Genomic DNA, 20574 nt, shown 5'->3' on the forward strand with positions numbered 1-20574 from the left:
CACATGAAGACTGGTGGTGTCTAAGCAGTTTGCAGTTAAAGGCTTAGTACCATTCGGCATTCACATACAGGTTTGATAGTTTACTCCATTATGGTTCTGTGAAAAGACCTGGTTATTTTCAAGTTTTATAAAGAATGAGGTAAAATGCTAATACTCTATCATTGAAAATAGTAATAGGTCAGGAAAGAGAGTTGAGTAAGAAGAAACGAAATTGTCTGTGTCTGTGTTCAGTTCAGTTCAGTCGCTCAGTCATGTCCAACTCTTTGCGACCCCATGAATCGCAGCACGCCAGGCCTCCCTGTCCATCACCAACTCCCAGAGTTCACTCAAACTCATGTCCATCGAGTCAGTGATGCCATCCAGCCATCTCATCCTCTGTTGTCCCTTCTCCTCCTGCCCCCAATCCTTCCTAGCATCAGAGTCTTTTCCAATGAGTCAACTCTTCGCATGAGGTGGCCAAAGTACTGGAGTTTCAGCTTTGGCATCTGTGTTAGACACATACAGTTTTCTCACTGTGAATTGTGTTGGAATTCACTCACTGTGTTAGCATTCTAACTCACTGTGGTAGAACTATTTCTATTTCTAAAATGAGTGGAAACTTGCACACAAATTTCCTGCCTTGCCCCTCTTTTAACATCATTCTCTGTAAATAGCACACTCATTCCTAAGTTCCACCAAGATTCAAGCCACAATCTGATGATCTCTCTGGGACTTCATTTAGCTTTCAAATGAGGAATAATAGGAATGATGAATCTCTATTCGCTATTCAAGAACTTCCCCAGAAACACTGAACCTGTGTCCTCAAATTGTCTCATTATTGGTTGTAAAAACATCACCAAAGATCTCACATAGCTCAAAAGGCTGTAAGTCATTTGTTTAAGGGATTGTTACTAATGACCTAATTATTCTCCTTCATAGGAGAGACTCAAATTAGCTACTATGCTTCATTACAAATGGATTCAATAAGAAGATATTTTAAAAATCTAAACCCTCATGAAATTATTACGTGAACTATAATGAAGCACTGTAATTTCACACCTACATGATTTGCTTATCATTCAGTTTGTGTCTCTAAAACTGATTTCCAAACTTTGACATATGCATTCTAAGAGGTATTTCAGGATAAGTATCTTTCATTTTCACTCAAAGACCACACATAATGTGTCTTATTAAATAGGAAATGAACACAGAGTTCTATAATGTAGAAAATTATTTATAGACTCAGCAAACTCTTTCCCCTGGGAACAGGTGTGAATCCAGCCATGCACACACCATTAGAAAGAAGCCAGAGAGATGCCAGGGGATCTGACAAGTTAATAATAAAAAATAACTGAGGACCCTCCAGGCCACTGAAGGTGATGTGGTCTCCATGTGGGGAAGAAACAGATGATAAAGTGGAAGAGGGGTTTTGGGACACGCCCTTTTCTTTCTCCCACATTGCCTGGGAAAACCAGTACCCATCGTGTTGCTTCTGGAAAGAGACAAGTGCCTGCTGGCCAGTGAATCAGAGGAGCTACCCCGGGAAGGCTTGGATCTTCAGCACTGCTCCAGCTCTCTCTGTTCCATGAAGGGTAGATAATTGAGGGAGTCTTGTGTATTTCTGCAAACACAGAAGTACAAATTATTCTATCAGAGACGACAGCCCACCTAATAGGTTAGGCACAAGTTATGGCCTTGGCATTATCCCCTTCTCCAAAGACCCGTCACCAGCTGAGTTGGTTAATATGCCTAAGCAAACATGAACTCAATGGAATATACATGAGACTTCTTAGGAGGGCAACTGCTGTAAAGGAAAAACAATAATGGAGTCTTACCTGATGAAGCATAATTAGACATAAGATGTTCAATTGTTGTATCATATACTTCCACAAGGTAAAGGAGAATATTGGAAACAGGAGGTAAAATAGGAAGTCATAAACCCAAATGGAAATTCAGAGAATACAGAATATAAAAGTTGAAAAAAGTCTCAGTAAATGGGTTGAATAGCCAAGTGGATTCAGTTAAAGAACCAATTAGTGAGCCAGACAACTATTCAAATACTCTGAAGGCCCGAGGAGCAGACAGAGAGAAGGAAAAAAAAAAAATAGAAGCTAAGCAAAGTACAGAATAGAGTTATTTGATCAGTGTCCATATGAAAAAAAAAAAAAAAATCCCAAAAGAAAAGAAAACAATTAATAGAGGAGAGAGAGGAAATATTTGAGAGACTAATGACTGAGAATTTCCCAGGAAAAAAGGGAAAGATATAAGACCTTTTACTAATGGGCTTAATAACTCTAACAGAATAGGAAAGGGTGAGGGGATCAATAGGTTGCAATTAAACTTCATATAAAACAAAGAAAAAAAGGAATTGTCTAAGGGCAGATCATCTAGAAAAGGGTAAGAATTAGACTGATCTCAGACTTTTCAACAACATCATAGAAGGCAAGAAGGCAGAATATTAAACCTAACCATTATTTAGAGTTTGAATATGAAATAAAGATGTCCTCAGACCTGTAGGTCCTTAAAAGGTTTACAAAACACATTTTCTTTGAAGTGTTTTTCAAGGAAATATTTCAGCAATACAAACAATAAGTTCAGGAGGGCAGCAAGAGTTATGTGAGAGAGAATTGAAAAAAACTTTAGTAAATTTTACTGTTGATGAGATAGAGAACTTACAAATAAAACAAGAAATGTGTCTTAGTAAATATGAAACTAAAATATGGCCTCAGAACGCGTCCAAGTGTATCCCCTTTGAGGTGGAATGAGAATAGAATGAAGGGGCGGTGGAAGTTTGCTAAGAGACAGCCAGGCGGGCTCATTCCCTACATGACCCAGTGGGAGCCTCTCAGACAACAAATGAATGTTTAATTTCGCACAGAAACCTGTGCACAAATGTTCATAGGAGCTTTATTTATAATAATCCCAAGCTGGGAAGAACATCACAGATGTCCTTCAGTGGGTGAATAGTTGAATAAACTGGTTCAGACAGCGTGGAACACTACGTAGCAATAGAAAGAAATGAACTGTTGGTGTGTGAATCTCCGGGGAACTGTGTTGAATGAAAAAAGCCAATCCCAAAGTTGCATAATTAATGATTCCATCTATATAATATTTTTGAAGTTATAAAATTTGGAAACGGATGTAGTGGTTTCCAGACACTAGAGATGGCAGTCAAGGTGGGAAGTAGCGATGTGGTTATAGCAAAGGGTATTAGGATGCTCGGTACTTTGAATGTGGTGGTGGATACATGAACTTGTGCAAGGGATAAAATTATGTAGAACTGTAGACACGTACACACACACATACACACAAGAGAGGACATCTGAATAAGATCAGTGGATTGCGTCAATGGCAGTTACCTGGTTGTGATATTGTACTATATTTTTGCAAAATGTTACCATTGTCAGAAACTGGGTAAAGGATTCATGGATCTCTCTGTATTCCCTTTCATGATTTTATGTAAATTAAGAAAAAGGAAGACAGGAACAAACAAAGACATAAAACTTAGAAATTAGGAATATTGGTTGTAACAAATCAGAAAACAGCCATAATTATTCAACAGTAATTATGGTAATTCTGAACACATAGGTGAAAGCCACCAATCCCAAAGATTAAATTCCAGAATGGGTTTTTGTACAATTCGGCCAAATGTGTTGTATTGCATTCATTTCTGGAAAAAGAAAAATGGTTGGGATGGGGTGGGGGGTCTGGGGCAGGTTCAAGAAGGAGGGGACATATGTATACGTATGACTGATTAACATTGTTGTACAGCAGAAGACAACACAGTATTGTTAAACAATTATCCTCCAATTAAAAATAAATTAAAAAAAGGAAAAATGTAAAAAAAATTTGAACATAAAGTGCAGTAAAAGGAAAAATTGAGCTAAAAGAGAGTTGGAGTAATAATTATAATATTAGAAAAAATAATAGTATATGTACAATTTGGGGGGCAATAATGTCACAAATTAGAAGTAAGTCAAATTCAATTATAGAAAAACATGAAAAAGCAGAAAGTTTGATGGTAGGTATGCAAGTGTCTTTTAAACTATTTTTCATGGCATAGAATTTTAAATATTCTATATATTTAAAATATTTAATAGTTTTAATAGTAAAAAAACATTTTATAATAAAAAACAAAAATATTGGAGATGATTAAGGTATTAGATAAAAGTTTGGAGCTTTAAATACTTTTATTAGAAAATTAAAATAGAAAAATAAAACAAGCATTTGACAGCAGAAGCTAATAAAAAGATGATAAATCTAAAGAATGAGAAAAATAAAGATAATCAGAAATCAGATAATCAGAAATAAAGATAATCAGAAATCAGATCATCAGAAATCGAGAAAATAGAGAACAAAAATCAGTATCAAAGATGAACAAAGCAAAGGGTTCTTCGAAAAGGTTAATAAGCTAGCAAGACTCTGATAACACTGAACAAAATTAGTCAGAAAAGAACGATACTGGATGCTTGGGGCTGGTGCACTGGGATGACCCATAGGGACGGTATGGGGAGGGAGGACGGAGGAGGGTTCAGGATGGGGAACACATGTATACCTGTGGCGGATTCATTTCGATATTTGGCAAAACTAATACAATATTGTAAAGTTTAAAAATAAAATGAAATTAAAAAAAATCAGTTAAGAGATGACAAGACAAAAAAAAAAGAAGTAAATGTTTAAATAAAATACAGAATTAAAAGGAGAAATGTCTATGGAGAAAAGTGATTTTAAAATTTATGAACAAACGTTATAATGCATATGAAACCTGTGAGAAACCTGTGATTTCTATAAAAGATGCCGTGTTAATGTTAAACTGCTGCTGCTGCTACTAAGTCACTTCAGTTGTGTCTGACTCTGTGCGACCCCATAGACGGCAGCCCACCAGGCTCCCCCGTCCCTGGGATTCTCCAGGCAAGAAGTGGGTTGCCATTTCCTTCTCCAACGCATGAAGGTGAAAACTGAAAGTGAAGTCGCTCAGTCGTGTCCGACCCTCAGCGACCCCATGGACTGCAGCCTACCAGGCTCCTCCGCCCATGGGATTTTCCAGGCAAGAGTACTGGAGTGGGGTGCCATTGCCTTCTCCGAATGTTAAACTAGACACTAGAAAAAGGAAAACTGAGTAGACTATAAAAATTAAAAGATATTCAACTAGCAATAAAATGCTTCCTTTAACATGGCTCAGTCAGTAAAGAATTTGCCTGCAATTGGGAGACCCAGGTTCAATCCTTGGGTCAGGAAGATCCCCTGGAGAAGAAAAGGGCAATCCACTCCAGTATTCTTGCCTGGAGAGTTCCATGGACAGAGGAGCCTGGCGGGCTACAGTCCATGGCGTTGCAGAGTCGGACACAACTGAGTGACTAACACTTTTCACACTTTCAACGAAAACCTTAGGAGAAGGATGGGGAACCCACAAAAGGAATAAACTGACAATGGATCAGAAGAGATATTTCACAGGAGACAATCTGGGTGTCTAATAAGCGACTGTAGTGGAGAAACTCAACTTCAAGATGCTACTTGTCATGTATCAGATTGGCTACAATTAGGAAATTGGAAAAGAGAGTCTAGTGTTTCTAACAAGGATGATCTCTTCTCATGTGTACCAGACCCTATACCTGCTCTCTTGATCCAGGATGTGGCTAAGGAAATCTGTGTTTTTTCTCTCTCTTTTTATTATTTTATCCCTTAAAAAAATTTTTTTTTGGATGCATCGTGCAGCACGTGGAATCTTAGTTCCCAGAACCAGGGATGGAACCTTGTCCCTGAAGTAGAAACTCGGATCCCTAACTACTGGACCACCTCTTTTTATTAGTTTAGACTGCATATCACACAGTGAGAAAGTACACACATTGTGAACACACTGCTTGATGAATATTCACAAAATGAACATACCCATCACCACCACCATGGACAAATAAAACCCTTCTAACATGCCAGCGGGCCTCCTGATGCCTCTCCCTGTCATTACTCGACTTCTCTTCAAAGAAGCCACTATCTTGATGTCTAATACCATGGATTAATTTTTCATATTTAAAAATATAAAATAAATAGAATCATAGTACCTCCTCTTTGCCTTTTTGTCTAAGCTTATGTTTTTGAGATTCATCCATATTCTTGCAGATTGTACTAATTTGTTCATCTTCTTTGCAAAAATTCCAATGACTGGATATTCCACGATTAATCCGTTCTTCTATTTATGGACATCTGTTTTCCCTCCCAGGTTTTGGCTGTTACAAATAATGTTGTCTGATCATACATACAGTCGGTCTTCATTATTAGTGGATTTTGAATTTGTGCGTTTGTCTACTTATGGAAATTTACTTGTAACCCCCAAATCAATACCTGCAGAGTTCTCCCTGTTATTCAAGGACATGCCCAGAGTGGCTAAAATTTTGAGTCACTTGATGGGCATGACTCCAGCTGAGGTTGAACAAGGCAGCACTCCGCTTCTGGGTTATAGTTGTCATACTGTAGAGACATCCCCCTTTTGCTGACTTTTTAGTGCCATGTTTTTCACATCTTTGTGCTTTTTCTTGGTGATTTTGCTGTTCAAATGGCTACCTCACCAGCAGAGTGATGAAGTGCTGTCTGATGCTCCTAAAGGCAGGAAAGCTGTAATGTGCCTTACAGAGAGCATGTGTATTTGGTGAACTTTGCTCAGGCATGAGTTATAGTGCTCTGTATGGGACTAGTGTTCATGAATCAACAGTATATATTAAGTAAGGTTTTTAAAAACAGGAACACACATAAAACAAGATTATACATTGATCATGAAAGTGTGCTCAGTTGTGTCTGATTCTTTGTGATTGTGGACTGTAGCCCACCAGGCTCCTTTTGTACATGGGATTCTCCAGGCAGGAATACTGGAGTGGGTTGCTGTGCCATCTTCCAGGGGATCTTCCTGACTCAGGAATTGAACCCATGTCTCCTGTGTCTCCTGCATTGCAGGCAGATTCTTTACCCACTGAGCCACCTGGGAAGCCCATGATAACGTAACCAAAGGCTGACAGGAGGCTAATGCTGCATTTCCTCTGAGAGTAGTGGTTCAGCATCTGCCAATTTAGTGCTCATAGTGACTGTAGAAGGCAATGGCACCCCATTCCAGCACTCTTGGCTGGGAAATCCCATGGATGGAGGAGCCTGGTGGGCTGCAGTCCATGGGGTTGGCTAAGAGTCGGACACGACTGAGAGACTTCACTTTTACCTTTCACTTTCATGCACTGGTGGAGGAAATGGCAACCCACTCCAGTATTCTTGCCTGGAGAATCCCAGGGACAGGGGAGCCTGGTGGACTGCCATCTATGGGGTTGCACAGAGTCGGACACAACCGAAGTGACTTAGCAGCAGCAGCAGCAGCAGTGACTGTAGAAATGACTACTATGAATTAACACAAGTCCTAAATATATACTCATGAAATGTACGTATTCCTAAGAGTTGTGGTGCTGGGTCATGTGATTGACGTATTTCATCATTAGTACATCTGTCAATGAGATTTGAAAGGCCCTGCATTCGTGTGCACTCCCACCAGCAGTATAGGAGAGGACTAGTAGTCTTCACGGGGTTCCTGGGTGTCACGTGCGCATGTGTGTGCTCAGTCATGTCTGATTCTCTCAGTTGGGTCTCACGCTGGAGTCTACTGTACATTTTCCTGATGATTGATGTTGTTGTACATCTTTTCATAAAGTACTCATTGGCCATTTAGATCCCCTCTTTTGTGAAGTATCTTTTCCAGTCTTTAACCAAAATGGGGTTGTCTGTCTCTTTCTTGTCTTGTGGGAGTCCTGTTTATAGTCAGAAAGCAGTTTTTTGTTGGTTGTATGTATTACAAATAACTTCTTCCACTTTGTGGCTTATCATTTCATTCTCTCAATGGTTTTGTTTTTTGATGAATGTAAGTTCTTAATATTTATAGTCAAATTTCTTACTTGTTTTCTTTATAGCTTGTACTTTTTATACCCAGTTTGAGAGATCTTTGTTTACTGCAAAGTCATAAAGATATTATCCTATTCAGACATACCTCAGAGACATCGCAGGTTTACTGTCATGGTCTAGAACCAAACCTGCAATATTTCTGAGAGAGTCCTTAAAAAAAAAAAACACGCTAGGAATAAAACCACTATATGACCCAGCAGTCCCATTACTAGGCATCTACCCTGAGGAAACCAAAATTGAAAAAGACACATGTACCCCAGTGTTCACTGCAACTCTATTTACAATAGCTAGAGCATGGAAACAACCTAGATGTCCATCGACAGATGAATGGGTAAAGAAGCTGTGGTGTATATATATGCACAATGGAATACTACTCAGCCACAAAAAGGAACACATTTGAGTCAGTTCTGATGAGGGAGATGAAACTAGAGCCTATCGTACAGAGTGAAGTAAGTCAGAAAGAGAAATATAAATATCATAATCTAATGCATATATATGGAATCTAGAAAGATGGTACTGATGAATTTATTTTCAGGGCAGCAATGGAGAAACAGACCTAGAGAACAGACTAATGGACACAGTGAGATTTGGGGAGGGAGAGGGTGAGAAGTATAGAGAGAGTCTAGGAACTTACAATACCTTAGGTAAAATAGATAGCCAATGGGAATTTACTGTTGAGGGAACTCAAACAGGGGCTCTGTATCAACCCAGAGGGGTGGGATTGGGGGGGAGATGGGAGGGAGGTTTAGGAGGGAGGGGACATGGGTGTATCTATGGCTTATTCTTATTGATGTTTGACAGAAAACAACAAAATTCTATAAAGCAATTGTCCTTCAATTAAAAATAAATAGATTTTTTTTTAAAAGAAAAGATAATGGTGCTGATAGACTTGCTTGACACAGGGTTGCCATAAACCTTCAATTTGCGAAAAAAAAAAAAAAAAAAAAGGCATTATCTGTGAAGTAAAATAAAATGAAGCATAATAAAGCAAGATATGCCTGAATTATTTTCTAGCAGTTTTATTCCTTTTTCGCATTTTGATCTGTAGTCCACCTGAAATTGATGTTTGCTTGGTGTGAGCCAATAATCATGAATTAGCTTTTTTTCCCTATAGTGTGTGCGTGCTATAGCTTTTTTTCCCTATAGTGTGTGCGTGCTAAGTTGCTTTAGTTGTGTCCACTTCTTTGCAACACTATGGACTGTAGACCACCAGACTCCTCTGTCTTTGGGATTCTCTAGGCAAGAATACTGGAGTGGGTTGTCGTGCCCCCCTCTGAGGGATCTTCCCAACTCCGGAACTGAACCCAGATCTCTTATGTCTCCTGCATTGACAGGCAGGCTCTCTACCACTAGCACAGCCTGGGAAGCCTATTCATATAGTGATATTAATCCAGCTGACCTGAGTATATTGAATAGGCTGTCCTTTACCCATTACACTGTATTTCTTATGCCTTCATGACATATTTCCATTCTTTTGTCTGCAACCTGTTTGTATCCTTGTATCTAATGATGTATGTCTTATAAACAACATAGAATTGGATTTTGATTTTTTCTTATTCTCGTCTAAAATCTTTGACTTTTATTTATTTTTTTAAATATAAATTTATTTATTTTAATTGGAGGTTAATTACTTTACAATATTGTATTGGTTTTGCCATACATCAACATGAATCCGCCACAGGTATACACGTGTTCCCCATCCTGAACCCCCCTCCCTCCTCCCTCCCTGTACCATCCCTCTGGGTCGTCCCAGTGCACCAGCCCCAAGCATCCAGTATCATGCATCAAACCTGGACTGGCGATTCGTTTCATATATGATATTATACAAGTTTCAATGCCATTCTCCCAAATCATCCCACCCTCTCCCTCCCCCACAGAGTCCAAAAGACTGTTCTATACATCAGTGTCTCTTTTGCTGTCTCGCATACAGGGTTATCATTGCCATCTTTCTAAAGTCCATATATATGCATTAGTATACTGTATTGGTGTTTTTCTTTCTGGCTTACTTCACTCTGTATAATAGGCTCCAGTTTCATCCACCTCATTAGAACTGACTTTTAAATACAGTATTTATCTATTTATATTTAATGTAATTCCTAACATATTAGGGATAAATAGTTCTATTTTTCCATCTTCCCTATCTATATCACATTCATTCCTATCTTTACTGCTTTCATTAAAACCAATACTTTAGTATATTTTAATTTTAAAGCTCTCACATATTGGCTTGTTAGTTATATATTCTTTAAATCTCTCTGCTTTATGATTACCATAAGGAGTTCAATATGAATCCATGAGTTTTAAAAATTTAATACATTGAGCACTTTACTACTTTCTGGAAACTCAAGGACCTGAAACTATTTTAATGCCTTTCATTCCCTCTTTGTCATGTATTTTAAGTCTTCATATATTTTAGATCACAAAAGAAATTATTGCTTTTTTTTTATATCAACAGTCACTTAAATTTAGCCACATATTTACTCTTCCATTTTTTTCATTCCTTTATGCATGTCCTCGGAGAAGGCAATGGCACCCCACTCCAGTACTCTAGCCTGGAAAATCCCATGGACGGAGGAGCCTGGTAGGCTGCAGTCCATGGGGTCGCTGAGGGTCGGACATGACTGAGAGACTTCACTTTCCCTTTTCACTTTCATGCATTGGAGAAGGAAATGGCAACCCACTCCAGTGTTCTTGCCTGGAGAATCCCAGGGACGGGGGAGCCTGGTGGGCTACCGTCTATGGGGTCGCACAGAGTTGGACACGACTGAAGTGACTTAGCAGTAGCAGCAGCATGCATGTCCTTGGGCTTTCTAGGTGGCTCAGTGATAAAGAATCACCAGCTAATGCAGAAGTTGTGGGTTCAGTCCCTGCGTTGGGAAGATTCCCTGGAGAAGAAAATGGCAACCAACTCTAGTATTCTTGCCTGGAAAATCCCACGGGTAGAGGAGCCTGGCAGACTATAGTCCATGGGGTCACAAAAGATCTGGACATGACTTAGCAACTAAATAACAATAACAATGCATGACCTTGCTTCCAGCTGCCATCATTTCCTTTATTGTGCATATACTGCAAGGAATTCTTTCCATTTTTATTTATTTGAGGATACCTTTTTTACCTTTTATTTTTGAATGAAATTAAAATAATCATATAATTTATAGGATGTTACCTTTTTCCCACTGTTTTTAAGATGTTGCTTTATCACCTCCTGGCATACACCATTTCTGTCACCCATATTATTGCTTCCTTGAAGTGAATGTCTTTTTTTCCCTCTAGCTGTCTTTAAGAGATTTGATCTGTCTTTGTTGTTCAGCAGTTTCACTAAGATGAACCTGGGTGTGTTTTTAAGTTTGCTTTTTCCTTCCTTGAGATTGTATCTGAATGTGTAGTTTGATGCCCCTTGTCAATTACCTGAAAATTCTCATCAATAGCTCTTCTAATATATAGGTTCTGTCTCATTTTTCTTACTTACTTTTGGATTCATCGTTTATAGGTACAGGCTTTAAAATAATGATGATCCATATATTTAGGAAGATAGAGGAGATGGTGGATAATTTCAGAAGAGAACTGAAATGTATAAAAAAAAATGTCAACATAAATTATATAACTGATAAAGCAACCAACATTTAGAACACAATAAATAAATTGAATAGCAGATTAGACACAGTAGAAGGAAGGATTAATAAATGGAAGATAGTTGTATAGAAAGTGTTCAGTCTGAAGCTGAATGGATGATGAAAAATATGTTTTCATTTAAAATTTTGGGCTTTTGACTTTCCATTAAAATCAAAATTTTTGTGAACATTGAGTCTATATTCCTCATAGCTTTATCTGGTCTGAGCTGGTGAAAGGGCTCCCTGTAAAGGGATATGTCCTTCCTACTAGCAAGAGTTCACATCTCTCTTACTGCATTGTTACTGAGGCTGAGTATCTGTTGTTATGGTTTATATTACCCTTGCACTGCTTCACTCATTTATGTTACCTGGATGGACATAGGTTGGTAAGGGAAAAGGTGGGGGAGGGACAATCTAGGCAGATGAAGTTCAGTTCAGTTCAGTCACTCAGTCGTGTCCGACTCTTTGCGACCCCATGAACTGCAGCATGCCAGGCCTCCCTGTCCATCACCAACTCCCAGAGTCCACCCAGACCCATGTCCGTTGAGTAGGTGATGCCATCCAGCCATCTCATCCCCTGTCGTCCCCTTCTCCTTCTGCCCCCAAGCCTTCCCAGCGTTAGGGTCTTTTCCAATGAATCAACTCTTTACATGAGGTGGCCAAAGTACTGGAGTTTCAGCTTCAGTATCAGTCCTTCCAATGAACACCCAGGACTGATCTCCTTTAGGATGGACTGGTTGAATCTTCTTATAGTCCAAGGCAGATGAAGTAGCACATGAAAAAGTACTTGCCCTGAGGGAGTTGGGCAAGTCTAGGGACTCAAATGAAGGCAGAAAGACAAGAGGACAAACGTGAGTAGGGTTGCTGTATTGAACCACTGAGTCTTGAAAAGTATTTAGGATCTTGGATATCCTTACAGACCAAGTAGCTAAGAAGGACTATACTTATTTCACTGGTACTTGATGGTATACAAATTTGGCCCCTCTGAATCTTCTGGTTGAAATAATCCATCATTATGTAAAAGCAAGTTGTTCACTCTAACTTTTTAGCCAGGTGGAAAAGTTATTGGTTTGGTATGAAGAAACAGCACTGAATTAATCTTTATGCCTTTGTTTCTTCTCTGCCTTATAGCTGCAAGTGTCCGCTGCTTGGAAAAGTGTGGGAAGCTGACTTGGAAGCTTGTCGGTTGCTTATCCAGAGCTTGCAGCTCCAGGAGGCCAGGGGCAGCCTGTTTGCAGATGAGAGACAGACGGATGACTTAGGGGGAGGTACTTATACAATGGCTCTGGCCACCCCGCTGAGGTCCCACCTTGAAGATGAAAGGAAGAACCCTTTGCAAGCCTTTGAAGAGTGGATGGTGCACCTGACCCCCTCGCCTCACTGTGCTAGCAGGGAACAGAAAGAGGTCTGTCCATCCTCATAGGATTAAGGATTCTTACTCTGAGGGGGGCTTTGGGACCACATTCCAAGTGAGAGCAGTGAATACTGGGTGGGCTTCCCACTGAACCACCCAAACGCTTTAAAGTTTTAACAACTCCTGAACATGATTTCAAAATGATGTAGAATTTTTATAGAAGCTGTTTAATATATAGGAGAATGAAAAAAAACTTTTGGCATATTTAGTTCTATTTTTATTCTAATTTCATGGCTCTAGTCAGAATATATAAACTAATATATAATTACTGTATATATATAGCCCACACTCTATATGTCATATATAACATGTAGCTGTTGTCTGTATACATATTATATATGTCATCTATGATATTTAATGGAGATGGCAATGGCACCCCACTCCAGCACTCTTGCCTGGAAAATCCCATGGACGGAGGAGCCTGGTAGGCTGCAGTCCATGGGGCCGCTAAGAGTTGGACATGACCGAGTGACTTCACTTTCAGTTTTCACTTTCATGCACTGGAGAAGGAAATGGCAACCCACTCCACTGTTCTTGCCTTGAGAACCCCAGGGAATGGGGAGCCTGGTGGGCTGCCGTCTATGGACACAACTGAAGTGACTTTGCAGTAGCAGCATGATATTTAATTCTATATTTAGAATACATATCCTACAATTTATTCATTAGAATCAAATATATGTATATATTCCATTAACTGTTTTTGCCAAAGCAAGATCATAATGAATGTTAGAATTTGCTCTTTTCATTTAAAAAACTTAAGATATGGCCTGTGATATATGCATTAAAAATTAAAGTGTAGATTTATTCATTGTTTTACCCCAGGGCTGACCTAGATTCACAGAGATCTGAGTTCCCCACCCCTCCCCTCCCTGCTTCATCTCTCTTTTCTCTCCCTTCTCCTTGCTCACTTTCCCTTCTAGCTTTAATAAGATCCTTTCAGCAAAAAGACTCTAGGAATTTCTTTCCAGGTTCAGTGCCATGACAGGAGGCTTCAGAGCACTTTTCTGGCCAGATTCCCAGGTGTTCTGAATATTAAAAGAAAATAAAACCTTGGTGAAACTGGAGGAGGGGCTTCCCAGGTGGTGTAGTAGTAAAGAATCCACCTGCCAGTGCAGGAGATACAAGAGACATGGGTTTGATCCCTGGGTGGGGAAGATCCCCCAGAGGAGGAAACGGCAATCCACTCCAGTATTCTTGCCTGGAAAATTCCATGGGCAAAGGAGCCTGGCAAGCTGCAGTCCATGGGGTCACAAAGAGTTGGACATGACTGAGTGACTGAGCACGCACACCCAAATCTGGAGGAACATGTCATTCCACGTCCATGGCTCACAGTTGACATTAGATGTGCCCCCTCCCTGGGTCTTTGCCACTACTCACCAGGGAACATGTCCATGTGGGTACCCCACTCCTGTCCTGTCTGCAGGACCCTGGTCTTTAAGAGCACACACCCTCTGATGACCTGTGCTTACAGTCAACACCTTCTGGACTTGCCTGGATAATTGATACTCGATCATATATTTTCATTGAGCAACCTTATGAGAAACAAGCTGCTGTCATTCTCTGGAATCCTGCTGGCCTCATACAAGGAGCCTCTACACTGAGCTGTGGATGATCTCAACTCCTTTGTTAGCTGAGGCCCTGCTGGTGGAATCCCCTGAAAAGCCTGGCTGCCTCGCTTTTGGTTAGCATTGTTGAAAACTTGTGGCCTGTCTCAGTGGGCCAGCTTCGAAGAATATTCTGATGCAAGGGGCACGCTGTGTGGTCATCTCCAGTTCTGTGTCCTTCGTGTTCCCTGTACTGTCCCTGCATTGCTTTCTGGGGTTTGGTCAGAGAGGAAGGTGGGCATCTTTGGAATGCTTGAGCTTCCTTTCTGGAAAGGACAAAATTATAGAAACAGAAAACTGAGCAGTTGTTGCCGGGTACTGGTGTGGAGGGGTGGGGATGAGGGGTTGGTGGGGGTGGGGGAGGGGCATCTGTCACAAACAGCAACATGAAAGAGCTGCAGGTGGGGCGGTAGTGAGAGAACTACTCCGTATCTTGATTGTAGCAGGGGCTATGTAACTGTGTGCGCGCGTACATGCTAAGTCACTTCGATCATGTCTGGCTCTTTGCAATGCTATGGGCTGTAGCCCTCCAGGCTCCTCTGTCCGTGGGATCCTCCAGGCAAGCATACTGGAGTGGGTGTTCATGCCCTCCTCCAGGGGATCTTCCCAACATAGGGATTGAACTGCATCTCTTACATCTCCTGCACTGGTAGGCAGGTTCTTTACCACTTGCGTCACCTGGGAAGTCTCTGCATAACTGAGTGCCTACGTCTAAATTTATAATTTTACACCAAAATTTTTACTGCATGTAATGTTACAAAAGTGACTGTAATTTTAAAAATGATATCTCCCTGTTTTAAAAGTGAGGCTCTAGCTGTTCGATTTGCTTGTGTTTGTCTCAAGGCTATCAGAAGGCAGTACAGCAGATGAGCAGAGCCAAGGCCGCTGGGCTGTATCCAGACTGCGTTTCCTCATCTATTAAAAAACAAAACAAAAAATGAGGACAATGAAAAATATCTCATGAAAGAAGATTGTGAAGATTTAAATAAAATAATGCATCTAAACGTGAATGATACACACATGTGGTGGCAGTTTAGTTACTAAGTCGCATCTGACTCTTTGAGACCCCATGGACTGTAGCCCACCAGGCTCCTCTGTCCATGGGATTCTCCAGGCAAGAATGCTGGAGTGGGTAGCCATTCCCTTCTCCAGGGGATCTCCTGACCCAGGGATTGAACCTGTGTCTCCTGCATTGCAGGCAGATTCTTTACCATCTGAGCCAGCAGGGAAGCCCTGACACATACACAGTACAGGCTTAACTCATAATCGTGTGTGTGTTTATCACTCTTTATGGCAGTCACAACAATCTCTAAGACCTTTATAAAATAGTATACCCTGCTTCTTTTATTGACAGAAAAGAGAGCAATGAATCCGTGGAAGATATTCAAGTAAAGAAAGGTTTAGTAAAGGGACAGTCTTGTTTGTGTTTGGATGAAGGATTCTAAGCTACTGAAAGTATGAACAATAACCAAGGGTCTCATTCGGAGGAAGGTGCTTTTGTTTCCCTGCCTTGGTTTCCAGGGACTCATTGGATTCTGGCTCCTCGTGTATTTATCCTGAGGCCATGGTGTCTGTTTGCTTTGCAGCACTGAGTTGCTTTTGCTGTGGAACTCCCTGCTGGGTCTGGCCACCCCGCACTGGTTTCTCTCTCGAAACCTGGTGCCCTGAAGGCAGTCAATTACTTTCTAACCTAAATCTTCCATGAAAAATTGCTGACTTCTTCTGGAGGTCCACAGGGAGATGGATTTTCAAAGCCTTCCCTGTGTTTATCTGCCCCACGTGGGTACATGCATTTTGGTTGCACCGGTTCTCACAAGTACTTTGTCATTAATTAGAGATTTTGCTGTGTTTAGGGTCCCACGGGGCTTCTCAGCACCATTTCCCCCATTTACAACTGGGCCCATTAAGGCATAGTAATTTGCTGTGGGCTTTGTTACCTAGGAAGTTGGCCACAGGGCGAAGGGCCAATTTTCACTTGCGCTTCCTCAATGGTAAGAGCCCTCTTCTTTTTCAGCTTCATTACAGCTCTGCTGCAAGCGTGGCCTCAGCCTCTGGAAACAATCAGCTGCTGCTGGCCCTGCTTTATAGACATTACAGAAATTGCATGGGGGCCAGACAGAAGCTGGGGAAATCAGTGAGCCAGCTTCCTCCACTCTGAAGTTGCTCTTTTGTACTTGGTGTTCTGGCCATTATACCTGCGTAATTCTCTCTTTCCTGTCTGCAGCCTGTCCTGCTGGGGTGCTTTCTGTTTTTACTACAAAGTGGGCTTCCCTCCCGCCAAGTTCCCCTGGACAGCATCACTCTCCCTGCCTTTTGCCTCCAGCTGCTTCCTTTCCCAGCCAGGAGCTGCTCAAAGAGGCTCAAAGAGGCTAAAAAAGGCCCAGCAGCTTTGAGCATCTCACACAGGATTTGAGTAGCCAGGGTGTTAAGACGTCTGCAGTAAAGGGCATTAGCAGTAAGATACAGGGTAATTTTATGTTGTTGGTTTCTGTTTTGTGATTGAAGTCTAGTTGGCTTACAGTTTTCGTTATTATTGTTGTGGTTCTGGTTTAGTGTCCAAGTTGTAGCCGACTCTCTGCGACCCCATGGACTGTAGCCTGCTAGCTCCTCTGTCCATGGGATTTCCCAGGCAAGAAAAGTGGAGTGGGTTGCCATGCCCTTCTCCAGGGGATCTTCCCGACCCACAGATTGAACCCAGCAGGTCTCTTGCATTGCAGTGGATTCTTCGCCATCTAACCCACCAGGGAAGCCCTTTAGTTATTATATAGGTCTCCAAAAATGATTGCCAATGTCTCCCAATTTCATTTTATTCCATTTCACATGAAAGGAAAGCTGAAAAAAACCAATATGTGGTGAAGAAGTGTGTCCTCACCATCTTAAACTGATTTATAATTCTAGAAACATCTGTAGTGGTTGAAGGGCTTACTCTCCAGTCCTGGCAGATACAGTTTTGCTTCTCTCTCTTTCCCATCACTTCCTGGCTCCCCTGAGCAGGGCAGCAGCCTCACCAGTGAAGCAGGGTAAAAAGAGCAGGGCCTGAACTACATGTCCTCTTTTTTTTTTGTATTTTTAATTGGAGGATAATTGCTTTACAATGTTGTAAAGCAGTGTATGGTTTATGCCATGTATCACCATGAATCAGCCGTAAGTATACTTATGTCTCCTCCCTCTTTGAACCTCCCTCCCACCCCATCTCACCCCTCGACGTTGTCCCAGAGCACCGGGTTGAGCTCCCTGTGTTATACAGCAACTTTCCACTGGCTCTCTACTTTACACATGGTAATGTATATGTTTCAGTGCTACTCTCTCAATTTGTCTCACCCTCTCCTGCCTCCACTGTGTCAAGTGTGTTCTCTATGTCAGTGTCTCTATTCCTGCCCTGCAAGTAGGTTCAGCAGTACCATCTTTCTAGATCCCATATATATGCATTAGTATACAATATTTGTCTTTCTCTTTTGACTTACTTTGTATAACAGGCTCTAGCATCCACCTCACTAGAACAGACTCAAATGCATTCTTTTTTATGTAACAGTCCATCGTATATATGTACAACTTCTTTATCCATTCACTTGTTAATGGACATGCTCTTGGTAGCTCATCTAACTTGAAATTTGTGAGACAATCCCCAGGATAGAATGCCCACTTAATCATTAGCTGCTTTTTCTCTTTCTGTCTAAGGCCTTTGAGGAGAAAGCAGAAAACTTGGGCATGAAAAGAAATTCCATCCTTTCTACAATTTAAGATTTTGTGCTGCAAACCCAACCTCCTTACCCCAAGAGGAGAGCAGTAGAAGCAATTAGGTTGCCATGGGGATTGGTAATTGATTGATTGATTTAAAAGCCAGAGAATTGTAAAAAATGATATATGTGCATTGAAATTTTTTTTTTAAGTTTATCTTCTAATTTTTACTACTTATGAGACCAAGGCTTGGCACACGTTTGTACAGGTTTTCCTGACTGGCTTTTCCCATGGCTCTTCTTGCAGAAACCTCACCAATAATGCATCATCAACAAATTTCCAGTTTGTGTTTCTTTAAAGAGGCCTGGAAATTTCTAGAACACTTACAAAACAGTCCTCAGTCCCTCCCTGCTTAAATATTATTGAGTTTTCCTAAAGTTTTCAACATGGTTTAGATGGACACAGGAACCCCTCTTCTTTCCCATTAATATTTCATTGCTTTACATACTATTTATTTAAATTTTGTAATTAGAATTTTTTTTTTTACTTTACGATATTGTATTGGTTTTGTGTAATTAGAATTTTAAGTACAGCTGGCACCGAAAGGTTTAGAAAAAACTCCGTCAGTAGGATGGGAAGTTGGCAGGCTCACCAGCACCACCCTGGCCCTGGCTGGCCCCTGGCTTTGGGGGAGGGCGATGAGCTCCAGACACCTGTCTGGTGGGAGGAGGGGGCTTCTAGGCCACCATTTAACTGGTTCCTGCCACTTCTCTCAGTTAATTCATGTTATCGGCCTGCCAGCCTCCTGCCCAAGGACAGGAAGTGGATGCCTCTGATCTGCCTGCTGTCCCTGCTTTTGGAAAATTACGGAACCACTCTCTTTGCTCCAGGGCCTAACTGTGGCGCCTCTTCTACTAATTAAAAATAGTTCTGTGCTTCTGAGGAAAACTACCTCGGGGCCTTCGGAGCCTCCTTCACCTTGGAAATTCCTTGTCGCTCACTGATGAACACTTGAGGGGTTGAGAGAGGCTGGTCACAGGCTGGGTGGAGAGGACTGTTAAACTTGTGACACAGTTTCCATGGAGAGACGGAGAGATTTTGAATCCAGGCTTTTACATCTCTGGAAAGTGCACTAATACTCTGTTCATCTCATTGTTGCATAACTCACAGAAAAACATTTAGAAATTCAAAACAATTTTAATCCAAGATGAACACGAATGGAAGCTGGCATTTGAGTCTGGGCTCCTTGTAGTTCAGTACTTCTTAGCAACAGGCGGCTGGCAGGCTTCCCACGTGACGCAGTTGGTAAAGAATCCACCTGCCAGTGCAGGAGATGCAGGTTTGATTCCCCGGTTGGGAAGATCCCCTGGAGTAGGAAATGGCAACCCACTCCAGTATTCTTACCTGGGAAATCCCATGGACAGAGGAGCCTGGAAGGTTACAGTCCATGGGGTCCCAAAGAGTTGGACACGACCAAGCACGCACGCTTTGCCAACAAAGGTCCGTCTAGTCGAGGCTATGGTTTTTCCTGTGGTCATGGATGGATGTGAGAGTTGGACAGTGAAGAAAGCTGAGCGCTGAAGAATTGATACTTTTGAACTGTGGTGTTGAAGACTCTTGAGAGTCCCTTGGACTGCAAGGAGATCCAACCAGTCCATTCTGAAGGAGATCAGCCCTGGGATTTCTTTGGAAGGAATGATGCTAAAGCTGAAACTCCAGTACTTTGGCCACCTCATGTGAAGAGTTGACTCATTGGAAGACTCTGATGCTGGGAGGGATTGGGGGCAGGAGGAGAAGGGGACAGCAGAGGATGAGATGGCTGGATGGCATCACTGACTCGATGGACGTGAGTCTGAGTGAACTCCAGGAGTTGGTGATGGACAGGGAGGCCTGGCGTGCTGCGATTCATGGGGTCACAAAGAGTTGGACATGACTGAGTGACTGAGCTGAACTGAACTGGAGCACGCACGCACATGCACACACACGCAGGACACATCCCCTGAAAGGCAATCCCCCCAGAGGTGTTCTGTCTTCATTTTTTCATGCAAAAGGACCTTAGGGTTTATGTGGCTATCACCAGAATCTGAAGTCTTGTGTTAAACGGATTGTTTAGGTATTCACTGATGCTATCAATCTCCTTTACAAATAGATTTTTTCCTCCAAAGTTTCCAGTACAGTTTGGCCTTAGGCAACATTGGTGTGTCAAAGGAAGCAGACCAAATTCCCTCACGTGATCATGGACTAGGAAATATGGCTTTCTAAAGCTTGCCTTTCATGTGAACTAGAAACCACAGGCCAATGAACATACATGACTTACCAGGCCATTTCTTCTTTCAGCCATATCTTTTGTTCTATTAAT

General features: G+C 41.5%; 1 protein-coding gene across 2 annotated transcripts in view; it reads left to right on the forward strand.

Moving 5' to 3' along the window:
* The window catches only part of DISC1 (DISC1 scaffold protein), a 413164-nt gene that overhangs the window by 364105 nt on the left and 28485 nt on the right, over window positions 1-20574 (forward strand). For both annotated transcript variants that reach the window (XM_055588267.1, XM_055588259.1), the window contains exon 11: window positions 12651-12924. In XM_055588267.1, coding sequence (XP_055444242.1) covers window positions 12651-12924 — 274 coding nt within the window. The remainder of the gene's footprint in view (window positions 1-12650; window positions 12925-20574) is intronic.

The sequence above is a fragment of the Bubalus kerabau genome, chromosome 1 (genome assembly GCF_029407905.1).
Source record: "Bubalus kerabau isolate K-KA32 ecotype Philippines breed swamp buffalo chromosome 1, PCC_UOA_SB_1v2, whole genome shotgun sequence".
NCBI lineage: Eukaryota > Metazoa > Chordata > Mammalia > Artiodactyla > Bovidae > Bubalus > Bubalus kerabau.